The sequence below is a fragment of the Condylura cristata genome, unplaced genomic scaffold, assembly GCF_000260355.1.
Source record: "Condylura cristata isolate star-nosed mole 26May11 unplaced genomic scaffold, ConCri1.0 scaffold00020, whole genome shotgun sequence".
NCBI classification, from domain to species: domain Eukaryota; kingdom Metazoa; phylum Chordata; class Mammalia; order Eulipotyphla; family Talpidae; genus Condylura; species Condylura cristata.
The window spans coordinates 18,841,817-18,860,993 of NW_004567121.1; the positions used below are offsets into that span (position 1 = coordinate 18,841,817).

Below are 19,177 nucleotides of genomic sequence, written 5' to 3' on the forward strand. Positions count from 1 at the left end.
GAGGGCCAGCATCCTAGACTTTTTAATTAAAAGAGAAATACAGCATAGTTCTTAAAATTCACCTTGAACATTCTTCAGATTTCATCACTATTCTTTAAATGTGGGAAAGGATTACGAGTTTTTAAAATTTTTCCACAGGTATCTATCTAGTCATACAGGAGTCTTTACAGTAATGAAAGCAAGTGAGTTAATTCCTTATTCAAAAACATTCATTGCTTATCACACAATGCGTATTTTTCTAGATGCTTTGGGAAGTTAAAGCTAGTTGGTTAAAATAATCATTTCTGGTTTCTTGGAAACAAGTAAATACTGTTGGCATCTTCAAATCACTGTTTGCATAGCACTGTCTACACAGAATATGCTGATTTAAACACCCATCTCTAGGTGACTGGAGGCATGGAGTATATTTAAGATCATAGAGGTCTTAGGGAAATACCTTGTTTGCCCCACATTTATGCAGCTACAAACTTGAACCTGAAAGTCAGTAAGAGTACGTCCTCTTACAGTTCCAGCTTCCACCAGTGGCCAGTGGCAGTTAGGCAAGTGCTGAGAACACTGCAGAAGTTCAAGGAATGCTGATGACTAAAGGCTTGCTGTGTACATGCGGCAGATCCCAGCAGCCTCTAGACCACAAATCATGAGCTGTTTGACTCCTCACCTTAATGTCCATCAGGCCTCCCATGACTCAGTGCCTTGCTGGTTTCCCTGGCCCCACCTGCCCTGAATCTTCACAAGTTCTCCCTGACCAAACCTAACCCAATGCCTTGTACCTGCATCTGAGATGTGTCCCAGTAACTCTACTCCAGTACCTTTTAAAGTTCTAACCTTCCGAAGTATTTATAAAACTGTTGACTTTAATTTGAACCGTTTGCCTACCTTTTATTATTATTATTATCCCATAATAGTTATAGAAAAGATGGGGGAAACTGAAAAATGACCACATGTCAACCTAGTATAATTACTGATGGTACCAACATAAGGGCAAGAAAAGAAACAGTAAAACAGGAAGTACATTTTTTGAAAATCCATAAAATAATTAAACATGTTTATCTCTTGGCTTGTGAAAGAGGAAACTTAAGTTTCTAGAATGTTAAATTATGACAAAAAACCTCACCTTCAACAGTGCTGACTTAGTACAGCACAGATTTATTTAGATTCTTCCCACCCAAAAAAACCTTGATTTTTAATTTTTAGTCATATGAACATACTAAATTTCATGTTACATATTACTTAGCAAATGCAGATATGCAGCCTACATAGTTTTTTTTTTTTTTAAGGTATTAAACTTTTCTTAAATTTATTTGAATGCCTCCTAAACACACTCATGGAGTCAAGTTTATGTCTTCGCAAGTAACAGCAGATCATGTCCCTAAAAATTTACAAATAGAAGATATGTATCTGAAAGTTAAAACTCAGGCCTTTTATAAGTAGCCACTGAAAACTTTTTTTTTTTTTACAACAGTTTATTTTTACATCATTTTGTACATTTTTTTCTCCATCTCAATTGTAATCCCCACGGGTTTCCCATCACCAAGTCACCCATGTGCCATCACCATAATCCCGTGCACTTCCTTACCCCCCCCAAACCCCCCACTTTTGATCCCATTCCCCACTCCACCCCCACAAAATGTCTCTGGCATATGGTTGTTCATTACTTTTGTTATTTTCTCGCCTGGTCCATTATACTCCTGCTATGAGTGAAACCATCCGGTATTTTTCTTTCTCTTTCTGGCTTATCTCACTAAGCATGATCTTTTCCAGCTCCATCTAAGTTGCTGCAAAAGACATGTGTTTCTCTTTTTTGTTTTTGGTTGCTAAGTAATATTCCATTGTATATATGTACCACATCTTTTTGCCACTGAAAAACTTTTAAAACATCAAATGGGTTTATTTGAACTTCCTCTTTACAATAGTAAAAACAGTTGTACTGATTATTGGAAAATGGTATTTCATCTAAGACGTTAAGAACTTTGCCATAAATACAGATGAAACAAAATAAAGATGAGAAGCAAAATGATTATAAAGAAATAGGGTTTGAAGAACGTTGTGGCTTTGTGTGACATTCACAGATGAGCCCTCTCAGTCGTTTGGAACAAGCCTATACAAACCAGCACTAATTCTTGAAATCTTATCTTACCGACAATTGTGAATGAAATAGAAAAGTGTATTGAGGTTTTCAATGAAATGCTCATTCATTGCATCAGAAAGGTGGAAGAAATATTTTGAAGAAGTCTATGAAATTCAGAAACACTGGCCCATTGCAGTGATGAGTCAGGGGGCAAAGCATGAAGTGGTACATAACAGACATCAGTGATGTCACATGGAAAGTCTCTGCTTCGTTCTTCATCTATGAATGACTTTAGACAATGAAGCTTCATTTCATCTTTTGAGAAAGATGCCAATAAGCCAAACAGCAAACTTAGAAAAGACTTTTTATAGAAGATAGGTTTCCAGGGTGGGTAGCCTTTCAGCCCTACTTCCCACATTACTTCTCTCTCACAAAACCACACGCTCTTGATGACTCCAGAGCATCAAGAAAATGTCTGTTCACATAGGCTATCCATGAAGCATATTAAACTCTTTAGAAAGATTTCTCGTCTGTGACTACATTTTCTTAAGTTCAACACACAAGGGTTTAAATTTCAGCTGTCTGAAACTACCTTTCTGAAGTGCCACACTGACTGATTGGACAAAGTGTGAACTAGAGAAGGTGGAGTAAGTGAAATCTTCTCTGCCTTGGGGACGACCTGAGTGTGTGCTGGATGATGCTAGATTAGCATGATCCGCAGGTCTGGACAGCTTCATCATTTTTATTTACATCATGTTTTTTCACATCGAGTAATTTGGGGTGTATCATCTGGCTCTTTTCTTTGTAGGATTCCATTAGCCAGCAGAGCTTACATCAAGACAGCGGGACTGAGATCTACCATCGCATGGGCAATGGCCTCGCTTGCTGAAATTAAGGTAAGAAGTGTATTTTCATTCTCATGAGTAGTGAGATTGTTTCCATAATTAAATCACATTCCCTTATTCTTGGCCTTGCTTTTTTTTGGTTTCTTTTTTCCTTTCTTATCCTTTTACTTTTTTCATTCTTTTTGTTGCTTATATACTTACAAACTGCCACAGTGAATTTTTTATATATATTGTTGGACTACTGAGGGTGTTTTGGCTGTGAAAAAGCCAAGTCCAAAGATTGCTGCATTCTGTTATTTGATTTTTGCGGTACAGTCATGTGGCCTGAGAAATCTCTAGTTCTTAAAATTGTTTTTCATTGTACCAGGTTCTCGATCGATTTTTGTAAATGTCTCAAGGACAAAGAAAATAACTTTATTTTCTAGTCCAGAAATGCCATCCATGTCTTTGCTTATTATTTTACTGTCTGCTCAGTTCTGATAGAATATTTCAAAACCTCATAACATTCTTTCATTTGTCTGCTGTGTAGTTTGATCTAGACACACTGCTGACTGTTGCTTCATCAGGAATCAGTGCCGTTTTGTTACATAAAGTAATCTATCTTGAGTGAATTTAAACTTAAATTTTACTGTATCTTGAGTATTTTCACTGCTCTCATTTCCTGCAAGTGCCTGTTCTTTGCTTTCATTTCAGCCTTGTTTTCAGTTTGTTTTTTACAAACACACAGCTGTTTTTATCCCACCTCATGGTCCCTGTCTTTCAATGAGAAAATTCAGGATTTTCATAGACATATGTGATTGTACTTCTACTATTTTACTCTGTTTATAACCCCTCACTCTGATTATTTTTTTATTTTTGCTAATTTGAGCAAGTTATTTTATAAATATTTTATTGCTCTTATCCATCAATGCTTCTCTTTCTCAGCTCTCTTAAAAGCATAGGACTCTACGTCAAAACAAGAAATCACCTCTTTCCTCTGCAAATAGTTTTTACCACCAAGCGATCGCCCCACCTTTTCCGTCATCCCTGTCATAATTGAGACTAGAAGACTTTTTTCTCTTCTGCTCCATGTTCACTTCTCCCTACACAGTAGGCATTTCTTTGACTGTTAACTAGTATTGCTTCAGCTCTTTCCCTTTAGTTAGTTCACTCGTGAATTGCTTTCTTTTTTTGGCTTCTGGAATTTCTGATACAAACACGGTCAGCTTCCTAATCTGTTACTTAGTGACTTTTCTTACATGATCACTATCTCTTTATATTTTCTCTCTCCATTTTTTTTTTTTTTTGATTTGTTCATACAGAACTGGGGTACAGGCCAGAGGCTCAGGGGCAGCGAGAGGCTTCACCAGAGACAGAGTGGGGAGCAGAACAGGCAGATCCACCAAGCACACTGCTGAGGGGAGCAGCGGGCGGGTCAGGAGAAGTCTGCCACACCATGTGGTCACCTCTGGGGCAGGTGGGAATCGAATTCATGTGGAAGTGGCTTAAGCTTTTCAGTGCTGTGCTTTAACCCGCTGCGCCACCAGGGAAGGCCCTCTCTCTCCATTTTAAGTTATTCTTGAACATGCTCTTCCAGGTTATAACAGGATCAGAGAGTGATGCTTTAATCATTGCAATTTTGAGCTTAAAAGTTAGAGGCTTTTGCTTTGGAGAGTTGTGTGTGTGAAGTGTGTGTAGTGCAACACTTGATTCTCTCTAAAAGCCCCTACTTTTGCTCAGATCTTTATTGGTCTTTTCTAGTAGTTCTGTATATTCTGAATGTTCTTCCTATTTACTCTCTCGCTATTAAGGGTCTTTCTCCCCATAAGTATGTCATTACTATTATTTTATTTTCTTTTAATCCTCTAGGGCTCTACCGTTTTTTTTGTTCAGTATTTTAAATGGGCAGAATCCTATAACTAGCAAATGACAAATAAAAGTCCGGTGCCACTGAGCTTAGCTACCAGCCATGCGCGCACATCAGTGCAAAGGTCTCTGAAGACCAAATTCTGTCCTAGTTCCCCAACTTCCAAAAGTGACTCTCCAGTGCTGGTTTGGTCACCTACTGAGCCCAGGGTGAGGATGACCCCTACCATTGCTTCTTCTGGGGCTTCTGTGGCCCCAGGACAGCCTAGAACTTGTCTTAGAGCCGGTTCCTTCTAGGTCTACACATACTTGATTCTGGAGAAGAAAACAGCTTAGTGTTGAGCAAAATCAAGAAAATTAGTTTCAGATTACCATTTCCCCAGAGTCCACTTTTTTTGCTTTTTTTATTTAAATCTTTAGTCCAGATTTCTTCATTAGGACAGTTCATTTTTTGCCAAACTGCCAGTGATTTCATTAGTTTCTAGTTAAATGTTTTTATATAAAATTATCTACAGATTTGAAAGATTACCTTTATCATGAGAAAAGTGTACATTTTTCAGAAAAGTAGAAAGTAAATGATCAAAAATATCCAAGGTCGGCCCTCCCTGGTGGTGCAGCGGGTTAAAGTGCAGCGGGTTAAAGCACAGCACTGAGAATCTAAAGCCGCTTCCGCATGAGTTCGATCCCCGCCTGCCCCAGAGGTGACCACATTGGCGTGCAGACCTCTCCTGACCCGCCCACTGCTCCCCTCAGCAGTGTACTTCATCGATCTGCCTGTTGTTTCCCACTCTGTCTCTGGTGAAGCCTCTCACCATCCCTGAGCCTCTGGCCTGTACCCCAGTTCTGTATGAATAATTAAATAAATCTTAAAAAAAAAAAAAATCCAAGGTAATGCCCAATAACTTTTCTTCTGCTGCCAGCTAGCCTCGCAAGAACCAATGTAAGAAACATGTCTTTAAGTGACACCAGCCAAGGAGGGTTCACGGGGAGCAGCACAGTGGAGCACTTCTGGGGAAGGTGGTGATGGCCCATGAGGGACCCCAGTTCTGACAATGATCCAGTGCCCTCTTGCTACCACAGTAGCCTTTGCCACTGAAAATGACATTTAAACACTTCATTGGGATTATTCCATTAGTATACATATTTTTTTCTAAATTTTTTTTTCTAAATAGTTCTCTTTACATCTCTTTACATCCTAGACTTTCTCATACCCAGAAGTATATACCTTTCTAAAATCTGTTCCAGGAATCCTGCTCTTAATGCCTCATTCCTGCATCTCTCTAACTTAGTTCTTTGATCCCATGGGATCCCTAGTCATAGAATTTCCCCCCCAGTCCCACCCCCACCACTATCCACTACTCAAGCCTGTCCTCATCCTCCTTCCCAGCTGGGGTTTTGTGTTCTGTTAGTCATTTCCTTGCCTTGCTTAAATCTCTTGCTTCTTACTCAACTCTTGGCTGCAGAAAAGAGCTTCACCATGCCCCTCTCAGAAAACGTACTTATACATTAGACTCTGTGCCACGTACTTTGCCATATCGGCATTACAGTGACTGTCCTTGTTTTTCTCTGGAACCTGGGTGCTGGATTCTAGTCCTTTTTGTCAGCTTAAGAGTTTTCTTAAAAGTCATTCTAATCAGCATGTATAGACTTCTGCTGTAATATTTCACAATTTAAAAAAACCCTCTCCTAAATCCACATGCTATTTCAGCTACCACTTTTGCTATCATGTACAGAAAAACTCAACAGATTCTTAAACCTATACAATGTTGTTGTCAAAATAAAAAAATTACTGTGTATAGAATTTTCATTATCTATGATACATTCAATTAGTCAATTGTAAAAAGTAATGAGTTTGTAATATACCACATTTATCATTCATTGGAAGCTAAGAAAGGCTCTTTTAAATTTTCTTTCTTATAAAGGTCAGGGGAAAAAGTTTACTTTTTTAAGCTGAATTAAAAAGCATCAAGGTTGCAGACTATTTTTGATGTCTTGCATCATTTAATTACTAATTTATTTTTGTGACTTTACTTTTTTGGTAGAGGGCAAGAAAACCTGCCTGCCAGCTCTTTTTCTTTCTAGTAGCCATTCGGGGGAGGGGCTCTAGGTGGATCTGGAATGGATGGAATCTGTATTGTTTATACAGAAATTTTTAACTCACAAAGATAACCATGCTTGCATATGAAACATACATATAGAGGGGTTTAGATACTGTTGTGTACAAACATAGATGTTAATATGAATAAATATACAAGATTAACTTGCATGCTATAGATGACTGCAGATAACGCCTATCAAAGATTCTCAGGAGTGTCTGGTGACTTTATTCACATACTGTTCAATGTGAACTTCTTTCCAGTTATTTCTGTTAGGTCAGAGAAACATCTACATATACATATTTATAGACCCATAACTTTGTCATAGGAAACAGAAGTCCTGAGTATAGGGCTTAAAAACAGTTGTCCACATTTGGTATCTCCACTTCTTTTTCCCTTTTCTCGTGTGCACTTCCATCAAGCTTTCACTGCCAATACCCCTCGGAAACTGTCAACTTGTCTAACTGACATATTCCCACTTTAACATCATCACTCTCCTTTCTGAAGTATCTTTTCCATTTTGTTCCAGTTTCTTCACCATACACACTGCTCTCAGAGCTTCGTCTGCCAAGCATCTATACTTAGGAGATTTTTGGGGTCCAACTCATGTACTTTTCTTCCTTCCTAGCTGACACATACAGCTCTAGAGCTTTAAATATCATCTCACACTGACCATCCCCAATTTACATTTGTAGCCCAAATTCCAGACCATAATGTCCAATGACTCACTTGACATCTATACTTGTTCTAAGCAGTAGCTCAAAATTCACGTGTCCAGAACTGTATTCGTTTTGAATCTTCCTGTCTCTGTCTCCTCCTATCTCAGTAACAGGCAATTCTGTTCTTCCAGTTGTTCACATCAGAATTTTGGTTCTCTCAGACTGTTACCATTGGTTCTCTCAGACTGTTACCATTCTTTAAAACCCCACATCAAATACATCTTCTTTGAAATATATCTGGATCACTTCTCAGTGTTTTGGCTAAGATCCAGTGGAATATATTTGGAATCCACCCTCCACCCTCTTCTTCCCCACCTTCAAACGACCACCAGCTCTTGACTGGACCCCCGGGTGGCCCCCCTTTTAACACTTTCACCCCTCTGTGGGTCTCTAGCCCCTGTCATGTTATGATACTATGATATTCCTCTCCTCAGAGCCCTCCGGTACTTTCCCATCCATCAGAGTACAACAAGAATCCTTACAGAACCTCCCAGATCTGACATGACATGACCTCAAAAGTGGGAATAATGAGTTTAATCTCCAAATCTCTACTAGTCCTCCCAGGTAGAGGTAGGAAATGGGCATCATGTGATTGACAAGCTCTTGCCAGTTAGATGTCAGTGCAGTAGTGTGTCGTTTCCAGATGGCACTATTAAGAGCCACTACAGTCTGTCTTGCTTTCTTTTGCTCCGCCACACTTATGCACACTTCATCAGCTGGCTTCCCGAGTGAGGAACAGAGGCCCCAGGAGTCCCCAGGAGTTACAGGCAGTGGGCATGTAACAGGAGTTATGTGTTGTTTTAATGTCTCAAGTTTGGGGAAGCGTTGTACATACCCTTCTTCATGGACTCACCTTGCTGCCTCTTTGATGCCATCATATTTTCCTTCTCAGGGTGCTCTGGCCACAGTGATCGCCTTCTTCTTAATATTTAAACCTGCCAACATACACCTGCCTTTAGACTTTAATGATCTGAAATTCCTTATAAAGCATAAAAGGAAAGCTGTAGTCCTGAGATATAATTACTCAAGTTTTAAGTTTTTATTATAAAACCTATTATGATAGATTTAGTGATACCAGATCTTTTTTTTTTTTTTTTTTTTTTTTTTACTATAAGGTGGTACATTTGTTTTAGATCCGATGTGTGGACTTAGAAGTGTTCTTCTGGAAGCTGCCAAAGAATGGCCAGTAAGTTCTCAAGTCTGATAAGGGCAATGTATTTACTTTAATCAGCATGTATCTGTCTTTACAAATATAAAAATACACATATAAACATATATATACACACACACACTGTCAGTAATTTATTTTCAGGTTATTATTTTTAATTATGAGTTGCTATTTATTTTTATGAAGGGTTATTTGAACTTTTTTTTTTTTTTTTGGCTGAACAGGGGTATAGGCCAGATAAGTGGGTGGTGAGAGGATTCACCAGAGACAGATTGGAGAGCAGAACAGGGATTTACGGATTTACCAAAATACACTGCTGAGGAGAGACAGGAGAAGTCTTCCATGCCAAGGATTGAACTCAGGCTGCAGCAGTGACAGCACTAAGACTTTACCCTTAAGCCACCAGAGAAGTCCCTAAGCTGTCTTACTTCTTAAAAGACTGACAAATTTAGGAAAATGTGAATAATTTCATTAATTAGTTATGACAGAGCATGCTAATCCCCAAATTTTTTAGACATGTGTAATTGTAAAATATTAACAGATTTCAAAATCTTAACAAAAGCTACTGATTTTTTCCTAATGACTGTCATTTTTAAGACATATATATGTTTTGGCTCTCCCTGGTGGCGCAGAAATTTAAAGCACAGCACTGCAAACGAGCCGCAGCCACTTCAGTGCGAGTTCTGTCCCCAGCCGAGGTGATCCGCGTGGTGCGGCAGACCTCTCCTTATCTGCCCGCTGCCCCCTCAGCAGTGTACTTCATCAGTCTGACTGTTCTGCTCCCCACTTTGTCTCTGATGAATCCTCTCACTGCTCCTGCGCCTCTGGGCTGTACCCCAGTTCTGTATGACTAAATTAATCTTCTAAAAAAATAACTAAGTGTTTTAACCTGAATTAATGTACTGATTTCATTTTCAGCATTTTGAGAAAAAAAAGTAACTTTCTTAACTACACAAAATAGCCAATAGTTTTATTTATGCTTAAGATGGATTTCTTTCCTTATAGGATGTGTATTATGTGGGTGCTGATGTTAGTCACTCACAGTTACTCGGTGCCTATGACAATCTGAGAGCTGCAGGCCTTAAGGATAAAGTTGAGTTACTTAAAGCCTCTGTCATCGGTAAGGTATTAAAAATGTAAACATCTGGGGAAATGAACATTTGTAAATATATTGAAAATCATAGTATAAAACAAAACTCACTTTTCATATATGAAGGTTCAATTATTTATACCCTGTAATATAATCTGCAGGGCTAATACTCAGCTTACTTCTGATTTAATAGTTGTAATTTTTTAATGTTTCCAAAGAATCATAATTTATATGATTTTCCTGAGCACTTCAGAAAAAGCATGTCTTTTTGAGATGTGTTTGTTACCTGTGAACCACTTGTCGAATCACAAGCAAGGATCACTGATTATGTCAGACATACAATAAGGGAAATAGTTTAACAATATTATTCATAAGGAAATTAATTACATTAATTTAAACAATAATAATGATAATACTCTGGATCACTTTCAGATAAACTGTATGAAATGTTCTGAATTATCTAACCTCCTTGCCTCACTAGCAGTAGCTACCCACCTGCCAGCTCGCTAACTTGGAACTCCCAGTGCTGACTGGGAAGTGTGTTGGGCAGCAGTGGTCATGCTGGGAGGTAAAGGGGAGCCACTGCCACCTATTAATAATGGGGAGTCAGCAGTGATACACATGACTAGCAGTTGAACCTGTTGAGTCCAATTAAAAAAAAATATATTTTCCTGAGACTGATGGCATTTACATTCTTTTTTAAAAAAAAAGATTTATTTATTTATGCTTACAGAACTGAGGTACAAGCCTCAGTGTGGTGAGTGAGAGGATTCACCAGAGACAAAGTGGGGAGCAGTACAGGCAGACTGACAAAGTACAAGGGGAGCAGTGGTAAGTCAGGAGAGGTCTGCCACATTATGTGGGTCACCTCCCTGACCAAGGTTTGAACTCGTACTGCAGTGGCTTCTGAGAGCTTCGTAGTGTGGTGCTTTAACCCGTAGCGCCACCGGGAGAGCCCCAGCATTTAGAAACCTATGCTTCTTATTGCTTTCTCATTCTTAGTACATCTTTCTCCCTTAAAAATGAGCACACTTAATTTCCAGCTAAGAAAATTGTATTCTCCTGACAGTGTGAGTAGGCAGTAGGTAATCCTGATACTGAACCTATAATCTAGAGGAATAAAATGCTATTAAAAAAATGGGAACTGGAAAAGTAGTTAAAAATAATTAACAGGAAGAACATATTAGGGTAACTTTAGTGTAACAACAAAATAAAGCAGCCCAAAAGAAGGTGGTTATATTTCATTTCTTGAAGTTGGTGATAGTTATGTGGGGGCAAGGGAGAGGTGTTACACCTCTTTTAAATTTTTTTTTTAAAGATTTATTTATTTGTGCACACAGAACTGGCGTACAGGCCAGAGGTGCAGGGACGGTGAAAGGATTCACCAGAGACAGAGTGGGGGGCAGAACAGGCAGGTCAACGAAGTACACTGCTGAGGGGAGCAGTGGGCGGGTCAGGAGAGGTCTGCTGCGCCATGTGGGTCACCTCTGGGGTGGGGATCGAACTGATGCTCAAGAGGCTTTAGCTTCTTAGTGCTGTGCTTTACCCACTATGCCACCAGGGAGGGCACCTATTTTTAAATTTTAATAAAATGTTAAAAGAAATTAATCTGTCCTATCTACATGAAGTTTTTTCTTTCAACTTCTAAAATCATTTAAAGCAGCTTAGCAAATTCTAGAACAGGAAATTTACAAGTAAAAAGGGATACCAACCAGGAGAAAATATTATCTGAAGTGAACATATTGGGTAGCGTGTGTATGTGTGCGAAACAGAGTCAGAGTTGAGAGAAACCTCCGCATACTGCATCATTCCTCAGGTATAAAACCTTCGTTACCCATGATTGCCTGCATCGTCTTAACTTCACAAAAAGTATAGAAATAGTATTCAAAGGGACATGAATAATATTTTTAAAGAAATATTATCCTGATGCTTTTTTCCTAACAACCTATTACTGTTTCTTCGGATCTCAGGTGAGGGTTAGAAGTGTTTGCTAGACTTTTCCAGATAACTGTGTGTGTTTGGGGGATTGAGGGGTAAGGGTTAAATTTGTTACCATTAAAAATCTTTATCGTTTAGAATAAAAATTATTTAAATTTTGCATCGCTACAAAATTTTGATGTCATTCAGAATGATAATTGGAACATCTTCTAGCTTATGAATATCTAACTTAATCTGATGATAGGTGGAAGTGAAGTGAGTGAAGAAAATTCAGAAAATATGGACGATTGACTGCATTATCTGGTGATAACCTAGTTTATGAGAAGAGAATATAAAGATAGATACATTATATTTAATCAAACAATGCTGACTTTTGTCTAGGGACTATTCATTTTGATTATGATTATATAGCCTTTTCTCTAGTCGGGGGATTTATGTAGATATTCTTAACCTTTTTGGTCCCCTTAACAAATATCACAAAAGCCATGTGTGATCCCCCTTCAAAACAAGTAGATTATAGATAAAATTTTTATATCTAAATATGAAATGAAAGTTACAGAACATAGTTTGCTAAAGGTTTTTCCAGACAACTTAATATATTTCTTCCAGGGTCTAGCAACTTTCTGTTCATGTAATAGTGGTTAGCGAATTGAATTTTCTACTTAATTTAAAATTCTGCTTAACATGTCATATCATACTGGAAAAACCAATTATCAGAGAACAGAATTCTAAAGCTATACCATTTATCGTTAGTGATTTCTGAAAGCCCTTCAGGTTCTTGTAATTCCTTCGAAACAATACGAGCAGTCCTAAATTTTGTTTAATATGCAAAAATAATTCTGTGCCCTTCAGTTTTCTTATATTTAAGTTGTAAATATTTGAACATTCTATAATAGGATTCTGATTCCTGTATTTCAGAATTGCCATTGCCTCCAGAAAGTGTCGATATTATTATTTCTGACATTCCATTTGGGAAAAAATTTAAGTTAGGAAAAGACATCAAAAGCATTCTACAAGCAATGGAAAGGTAAGTTGTTGAATTTATTTCCATAATTTTTGAGCTCTTGGGCATTTAGCTAAAATATATAATAGTTCAGCTATGATTTGATAATAGGAATTTCAAGAATTTTTATAACTTGATTATCAAATGTTTCAAATCAGAAGTTTGTAATTCACAGTTATTTCATATCATCCAACATTATATTTTATTCAAAACAAAATACTAACTTTTAATTATTGCCTGAATTTGAATAGCTGAAATAGTGACTTACATTTCAGTCACTGAGCTAGGTCATTTACATTTGCTTCTAATCCTCACAAAAGCCCTGCCTCCTATATTAATCCCCTATACTTTACCCATGAGAAACTGGGGCCCAGAAAGATTAACCTCAAGATCACTCAGCTACCAAACAACAAAATTCACCGAAGGAGTGTTCAGTAGCATAGAATGGATAACACTTCAGTTATTGAAATGAAAATGAAAGCAGTATTACTCTTATTATGATATTTAAGGGATTATATTCCAGTGAAAGTAATTCATGTCAAGGAAGATATTCTTTCTGTAAGGAAAATTAAGGTTTGACATGAAGTCTAAGCCCAAATAAGAGCAATTTCACCTCCATCTGTGAGCTGGGTACCATCACTTCTTCCCAGATTATCCTTAGAGATCGGGGTTAAGAAATGTCCTCTGTCGTACAGTTACCTAACTCTTAATTTGTTCTCTGGGAATCCCTTTTCAGGTAGCATTTATAATTCAGACACTCCCCTTCCCCCCTTCTGCCTCATGCCACATTCACCTCAAGCAGACTTTACTACCTTTACTTGAAATTATTTCAAGAATTTTGGAAACACCAATTTTCACTTTCCACCCCTCTCCATAGAGGCTCCGATTTCTTTAGTCTGGATAGAACCCAGATGTCGGCATTTCTTAAACTGGCAGAGGTGATTTTTTTTTTTTTCTTTTTGGGTACAACCCGGTTAAAACCACAGCCTTCACACTGAATGAGGTAATTTGCCATCTGTACAATTAAGCCAACTCATGTGAGACACTAATATGTGTAAGCAGTCACTTGCATTTCCATCTGGAGCTTCCCAAAGATAATGGCTTCCCCTGGCAGTCTAATGGCACCATTGTCACCATCTCCACAGCAATAGGGGGCCGCGTTTTACGTAGCCAGTCCTTTCAGCCTGGGTAAATCATACCAGCCTGACTTTCTCTTTACTAGTTTTGGTCTTTGTATTAGGCAGTTGAAACTGAGATAGTGATAGGGAATAGCTGCCCTCATACCATGTCAGAGAATTTAAATATTTACTTGAGAGTCAGGATTTGAGATTTTCCATATAACTGGAGTGCCTGAGCAGGATCAGTGCAAAGAGTACTTATTTGGACATGAGGAACTTCTCCTGTGGCCAACCCTCCTTACCACCTGCCCATAGCTCTCGTAGTTTGGTTTTTGACTGTTTATGGTTCAAGATTTGAAAGAACAGTTGGACATAAAAACGCATTGAAGAGTACAGGCTTTGGAACTAGAATACCTGGACTCTACCCATTACTCTTACTTCTTCAGGCACAGACTGCTTGATCACTTTGTGCCTCATTTTTAATAATAGCACCATGGATTTGCAGCTCTTAGAACAAACAGTATTTGGCACCTAGGAAATGAGCAGTAGCTTAGCTTTTACCTGATCTATTGTTGTAAAGCACTTCAAATCCTTCTGGGAAGTAAGTGGGGTAAACTAAGTATAGCTAAGGACACATAACTTACCAACAGTTTAGGGCTCTAGATAGAAAATGGAAGGGAGGAGGAATTCTCATAATCAGTAATGGAAATAGTTGACTGAGTAATTCAGAACTGGATTCTCAAAAAAGACTCACAGTCAGAATTAAAGATTGTCAGGAAAGAGATGGCTCTGGTGATGTGAGCTGTGGCTTTCAGCCTTACCTCCACCTTTAATTTATTTCAAAGTAACCATTGCAGGAGTACAGAGCATCTGAGGAATTTATAAAGGTATAATATTTGAACTTTCCTCTCAAAGACAATCATGTAAAACAGGTGAGCGAAATCAGAAATCAAACTTCTGCCTTGTGCCTATAGAGTTTGAGTTGGATTCTGGGATGAAGCAAGAGTTCAGTGAAATGTAGAGTGAAGAGGGGCCCACAACATGTTCTATGCATGCAGATGCCCAAAGACTGTTTCTTGAGTGACTGGTCAAACAAAAGGCCTGTGCAAGAACAATGAACACTCCAGAGTGCCTGGAAGAGAGACTGGTGGTCAAAATAAAATCCTAATGAGTTCCATGGTTAAAGAGTTTGGAATTATTTGTATTGTTTTTATCAATCTTGCAGGTTCATTTTAAAAAAACTATTTTTTGTTTGGATACAGAGTTTCTCCAACTTACTGACCATGGAATTCTTTTTCAAGAATAATCTTTACTACTATACTTGTGTCCAGAGGATTACAGTTTGGGGAAAGTCACTTAATTTCTGCCTAGCTTTCTTAGTAAGAAATTATGTATATGAAGATGGAAAGATGCATGAAAGGCCAATTATCGAAAAAGTTCATTCTCAGTAATGATTTCAAGTGGTTATATACCATTACATAGTCGGTACTTATGAACATTTAGGTAATCACCCATTTTTCATTTAAATAAAGAACAATGATCTGAACACATTTGTAATTTTTTCAAACCTACTCTATGACCACGTCACTTTAATACCACAGTGCCTTTGTTTTTTCACTTGCAAAATGGTGATGCTAATAATGGTCTTAATTCTGAGGACTGAGATTGAATGCAAAGCATTTAAAACAGTGCCTGCACATAATCAGAGGTGTTTGCATGGTTCCTTGCTTCTGACTAGTGTCTACAGCCACACCTGTCTTCAGGGGTTGTATTCTGCCTACTTCTGGTCTTACCTTCAACCTGTTACCTCCTGTTCTTTCCAGATTCAGCCAGCTGTGCCCAGATACTGAGAAGACTTGCCCTCTCAGGCACTGCCTGAGACTTGCATTCCAGGGTGGGACCACAGCTCAGTAGTAAATAAACAGAATAATTTCAGACCATGAAAGGAAGAAACAGGATATTTGGCTAAAGTGAAAGACAGCAGCAACTACCTTAACTAGTGAGAAAGAAAATCCCCGCACGAGGTATCACTGAACTCTGACCTGAGTGGTAGGGAGTCACCCAGTGGAGTGAGAACTGTAGAGTGAATGGGGGCCACGTGGTAACGAGGCAATGACGTTGGAGGTGGGGGAGTGTCAGGTCTATAGAAGCTTGGAATTTAGTTGACGGATATATATATGTATATATATATATGGTGGCATTAGCAAGGATTTACATGTCTTCCTGGCAACTGGGGAGAGTGGGAAGAGCGACAAGCATGGAAAGGAGACCCGTCAGGAGATGGTCGCAGTTGTCACGGCAGGATAAAAGGTCAAGTGAAGAAGGATTATGTGTGATACAACCTGAAAATTGTCTAGACTTGCCCACTGTTTCAATGAGGGAAGCCAGTTAAGCTCCTGCCATCTTTGCTGGTCTAGGGGAGAGCCCCTTTAATTCTTGGTCCTCAATTAATTCTTGGCACCTGTTTCTTTCCTATACCTTGGACTTTCTTGAACTACTCGTCTGCATCTGACACTCATTTCCAGTGCTTCCTGCTTCTGCAGATAAGCATTTGTTCCTGTCGCCAGGGATGCTGTGGTGAAAGCTGCAACTTCTCCCAATTATAGTCAGTTGTTAGTCCTCCAGCATCGGATACTGCTGAAGCCTTTCCCTCTTGGAATTGAGCATTTTGGGCTTCCCCAACATCACCATTTATTAGGCTTTCTGTTTCATGCCTCTTCTGCCCTTCCTTAAATGTTCAGTCTGCTCTTTGATCCTTTTTCTTGCCCCACTCAGTACTGCTCCCTAATGACCTCCACCACGAGGGCTTGATCTACCACTCATTCTTAGAAACTGGAATCTCTCCCTCAAGCCCCGCTTTTTCTCATTACCTCCAGGCTGCAGATCTGGCTGTGGAATTCACACCCATGTGCTTCTTAGGTGCCTTAGCACATCCCAGACAGAACTCTCCTCCCTTCCTCCCACCATCCTCTGACTCACTCTCCTGCTGACTGACTTCAGTGCTTCCTCCTCCTCTTTCTGCCTCTGCTGCTTCTCTGCCTCCAACACCCGCCTCTGCTCCAGCCCCTGGCTGTCACTTGCGTGGTTCTCTCCTCTTTGTCCTTAATTCCCAGTGTAGGTAAATTTCAGCCTTTCTTGTGCCTGGGTTTATGACCCACTGGACTTGTGCCTGGATGGTAACATTTGCCACATTCTTGAACTCATTACTTGTCTCTCTCCCGCCTTTCTTTACTGTTCAGGAATCTCTTCAACTCAGGGGACTGTGTGTTAGTCATTACTTTTCCAGGTCCATCAACTTTGATCAGATGACCCAGTACATGCAGTCTCTTCAACAAGCTGACATTTCAAGGTCTTGTCTTTTCTGATCTTCCCTTTTACAGTCCTATGTGCACATCCTCACATTTCCCAGTGACTCTCTTCTGTCATCAGCCTTGCATATATGCTGATTCTTTAGGATTCTTTCATTCGCCTTTTCCTTTGTACAATCATTTATTAGAATGTGCCTACAAATTACTTTGAGGCTTGCCTTTTAAGTAGAGTAAAAATAGATAATTAAAGCAGATTTGTACTGTGATTCCGTAATTACTATAATGAATATGCATTGTGGAAGATACTACCTAATTATCAAAATCCTTGTATTTAAATAGAGAAAATTAAATTTCAAATTAAAAACACCAAATATTTAAAATAAAGTGGGATGGTTTGCTGTCTAAAAAGAAATACTCATGCCAATTACGTTTGTTACAGAATGCTCCGTGTCGGTGGAACCATCGTATTACTGCTTAGCGCAGATCATTACCAGCTCCTTAGCGATTGTAAGGAGCGTAACATCTCTTTGAGCCACACCAATGAACCTGGAATTGAAAAATGCTTGAATCCCAAAGAAAAAACTGGCCTACCAGACACAGTGGCATCCTCATTAGAAGCCAGTAACCAGGGATGCTTAGACAAAACGCCACCATTTGGCTCTTTAGTGCCAGTGGAGTGCTACAAAGTCAGCCTTGGAAAGACAGATGCATTTATATGTAAACACAGGAAAGTCCACTCCTCTGGCCCACAGCAGACTTGCTGCTCTCAGCCAGGCTCAGGCCCTCAGACTGCAGCTGCACAGCAGTAGCCGGGGGTTATCTCTGGGGCCTTGGTCAAACCCTGAGTGCCAAGTAAACAAACTGAAGACTGGCATCTGGCCATCGGAGCTGGGCATCAGTGCATAGGAGTTTCTGCTTTGTATGCTAAAGAGGTCTGGGTTTCTGACCAAAAACAATGAATGACCAAACTAAAGGACTCAAACTTTGTATTCCATGAGAAGATCTGCTCTCGTTAGGACTGTGTGAGCAAAGCTTCAACTTGAAACGTTTTCAGAAGTTCACAGATTGTGTATTGCTGTCACAACAAGGCTGGTGATATATCCTGACTCAGACTTTTTTAAATACAGAGATGGTTATGTGTTACTTCTTAATTTTGATATTTTGAGCCTACAATTTTCTTCTCCATTGGAAAGTAATTTTTATTTGTAATATATTTTGTTTGTTCCATATTATGTAAAACATCAATGGGGATGATGAAAGTATGAATTAAGCCAACCTCCAACATGATGGAAAAAATTTTTTCTAAAAACATTAATAAATCATACCCTTGATCTTATTTATGTTCAGTGCATTCCTTGTGCTCATTATTTGAGAACTAGAAAGTCGATGAAAACATGATTCACTTTTTTCAACAGCCTAATTCTGTGGCCTAGTTTCTTGACTGCTTTGGTATCATTTGAACAACCTTCCCATGTTTTGGGGAGCTTCTCTTGTGAATTCCACCTCACCAACAAGAAGCAGAAAACATATCTTTCAGGTAGGATGTGGTGTGTAGCCTAAGATTCAGATCAAGGTGCACTAGTCAAGAGACACTAATGAGGCTCAGGTGATGGGTAGAGTTTTTACCTGACAGACAGCTTTTTTTAATAAGGGCAGTGGGACCTGAGCCCATCATACACCCAAGTCCTGACTACTATTTACCTACTGTCTGCCAAGGTACTGTTCTAGGCCCTGGAACACATCAGCAAACCACAGAAAGAAACCTTGTGGTATTAGACATGTCCATGAGAAAGTCGCATTTTCCTCACCCCCCTTACATGCAGTCACCCTAGATGCCAAGTCCCAGTGTGCCATGAACCAGACTGCCTGAAAGGGGCTACTGGCACCTACGGGTGGAGGGGAGCAGCCAGGTGAAGCTACGAGCATGGAAAACAAGCCGGCCCATCTTGCTGTGACCTGACTTAAACCCTAGCACTGCT

At 39.2% G+C, this 19,177-nt stretch overlaps 1 protein-coding gene across 1 annotated transcript in view; it reads left to right on the forward strand.

The window, feature by feature from the left end:
- The window catches only part of THUMPD2 (THUMP domain containing 2), a 29,982-nt gene extending 11,467 nt beyond the window's left edge, over positions 1–18,515 (forward strand). The window contains exons 5-9 of the mRNA XM_012727297.1: positions 2,800–2,971; positions 8,689–8,759; positions 9,747–9,861; positions 12,688–12,796; positions 17,638–18,515. Of these exons, the coding sequence (XP_012582751.1) occupies positions 2,800–2,971; positions 8,689–8,759; positions 9,747–9,861; positions 12,688–12,796; positions 17,638–18,007 (837 nt within the window). The 3' untranslated portion in view covers positions 18,008–18,515. The remainder of the gene's footprint in view (positions 1–2,799; positions 2,972–8,688; positions 8,760–9,746; positions 9,862–12,687; positions 12,797–17,637) is intronic.
- Positions 18,516–19,177: the final 662 nt, after the last annotated feature.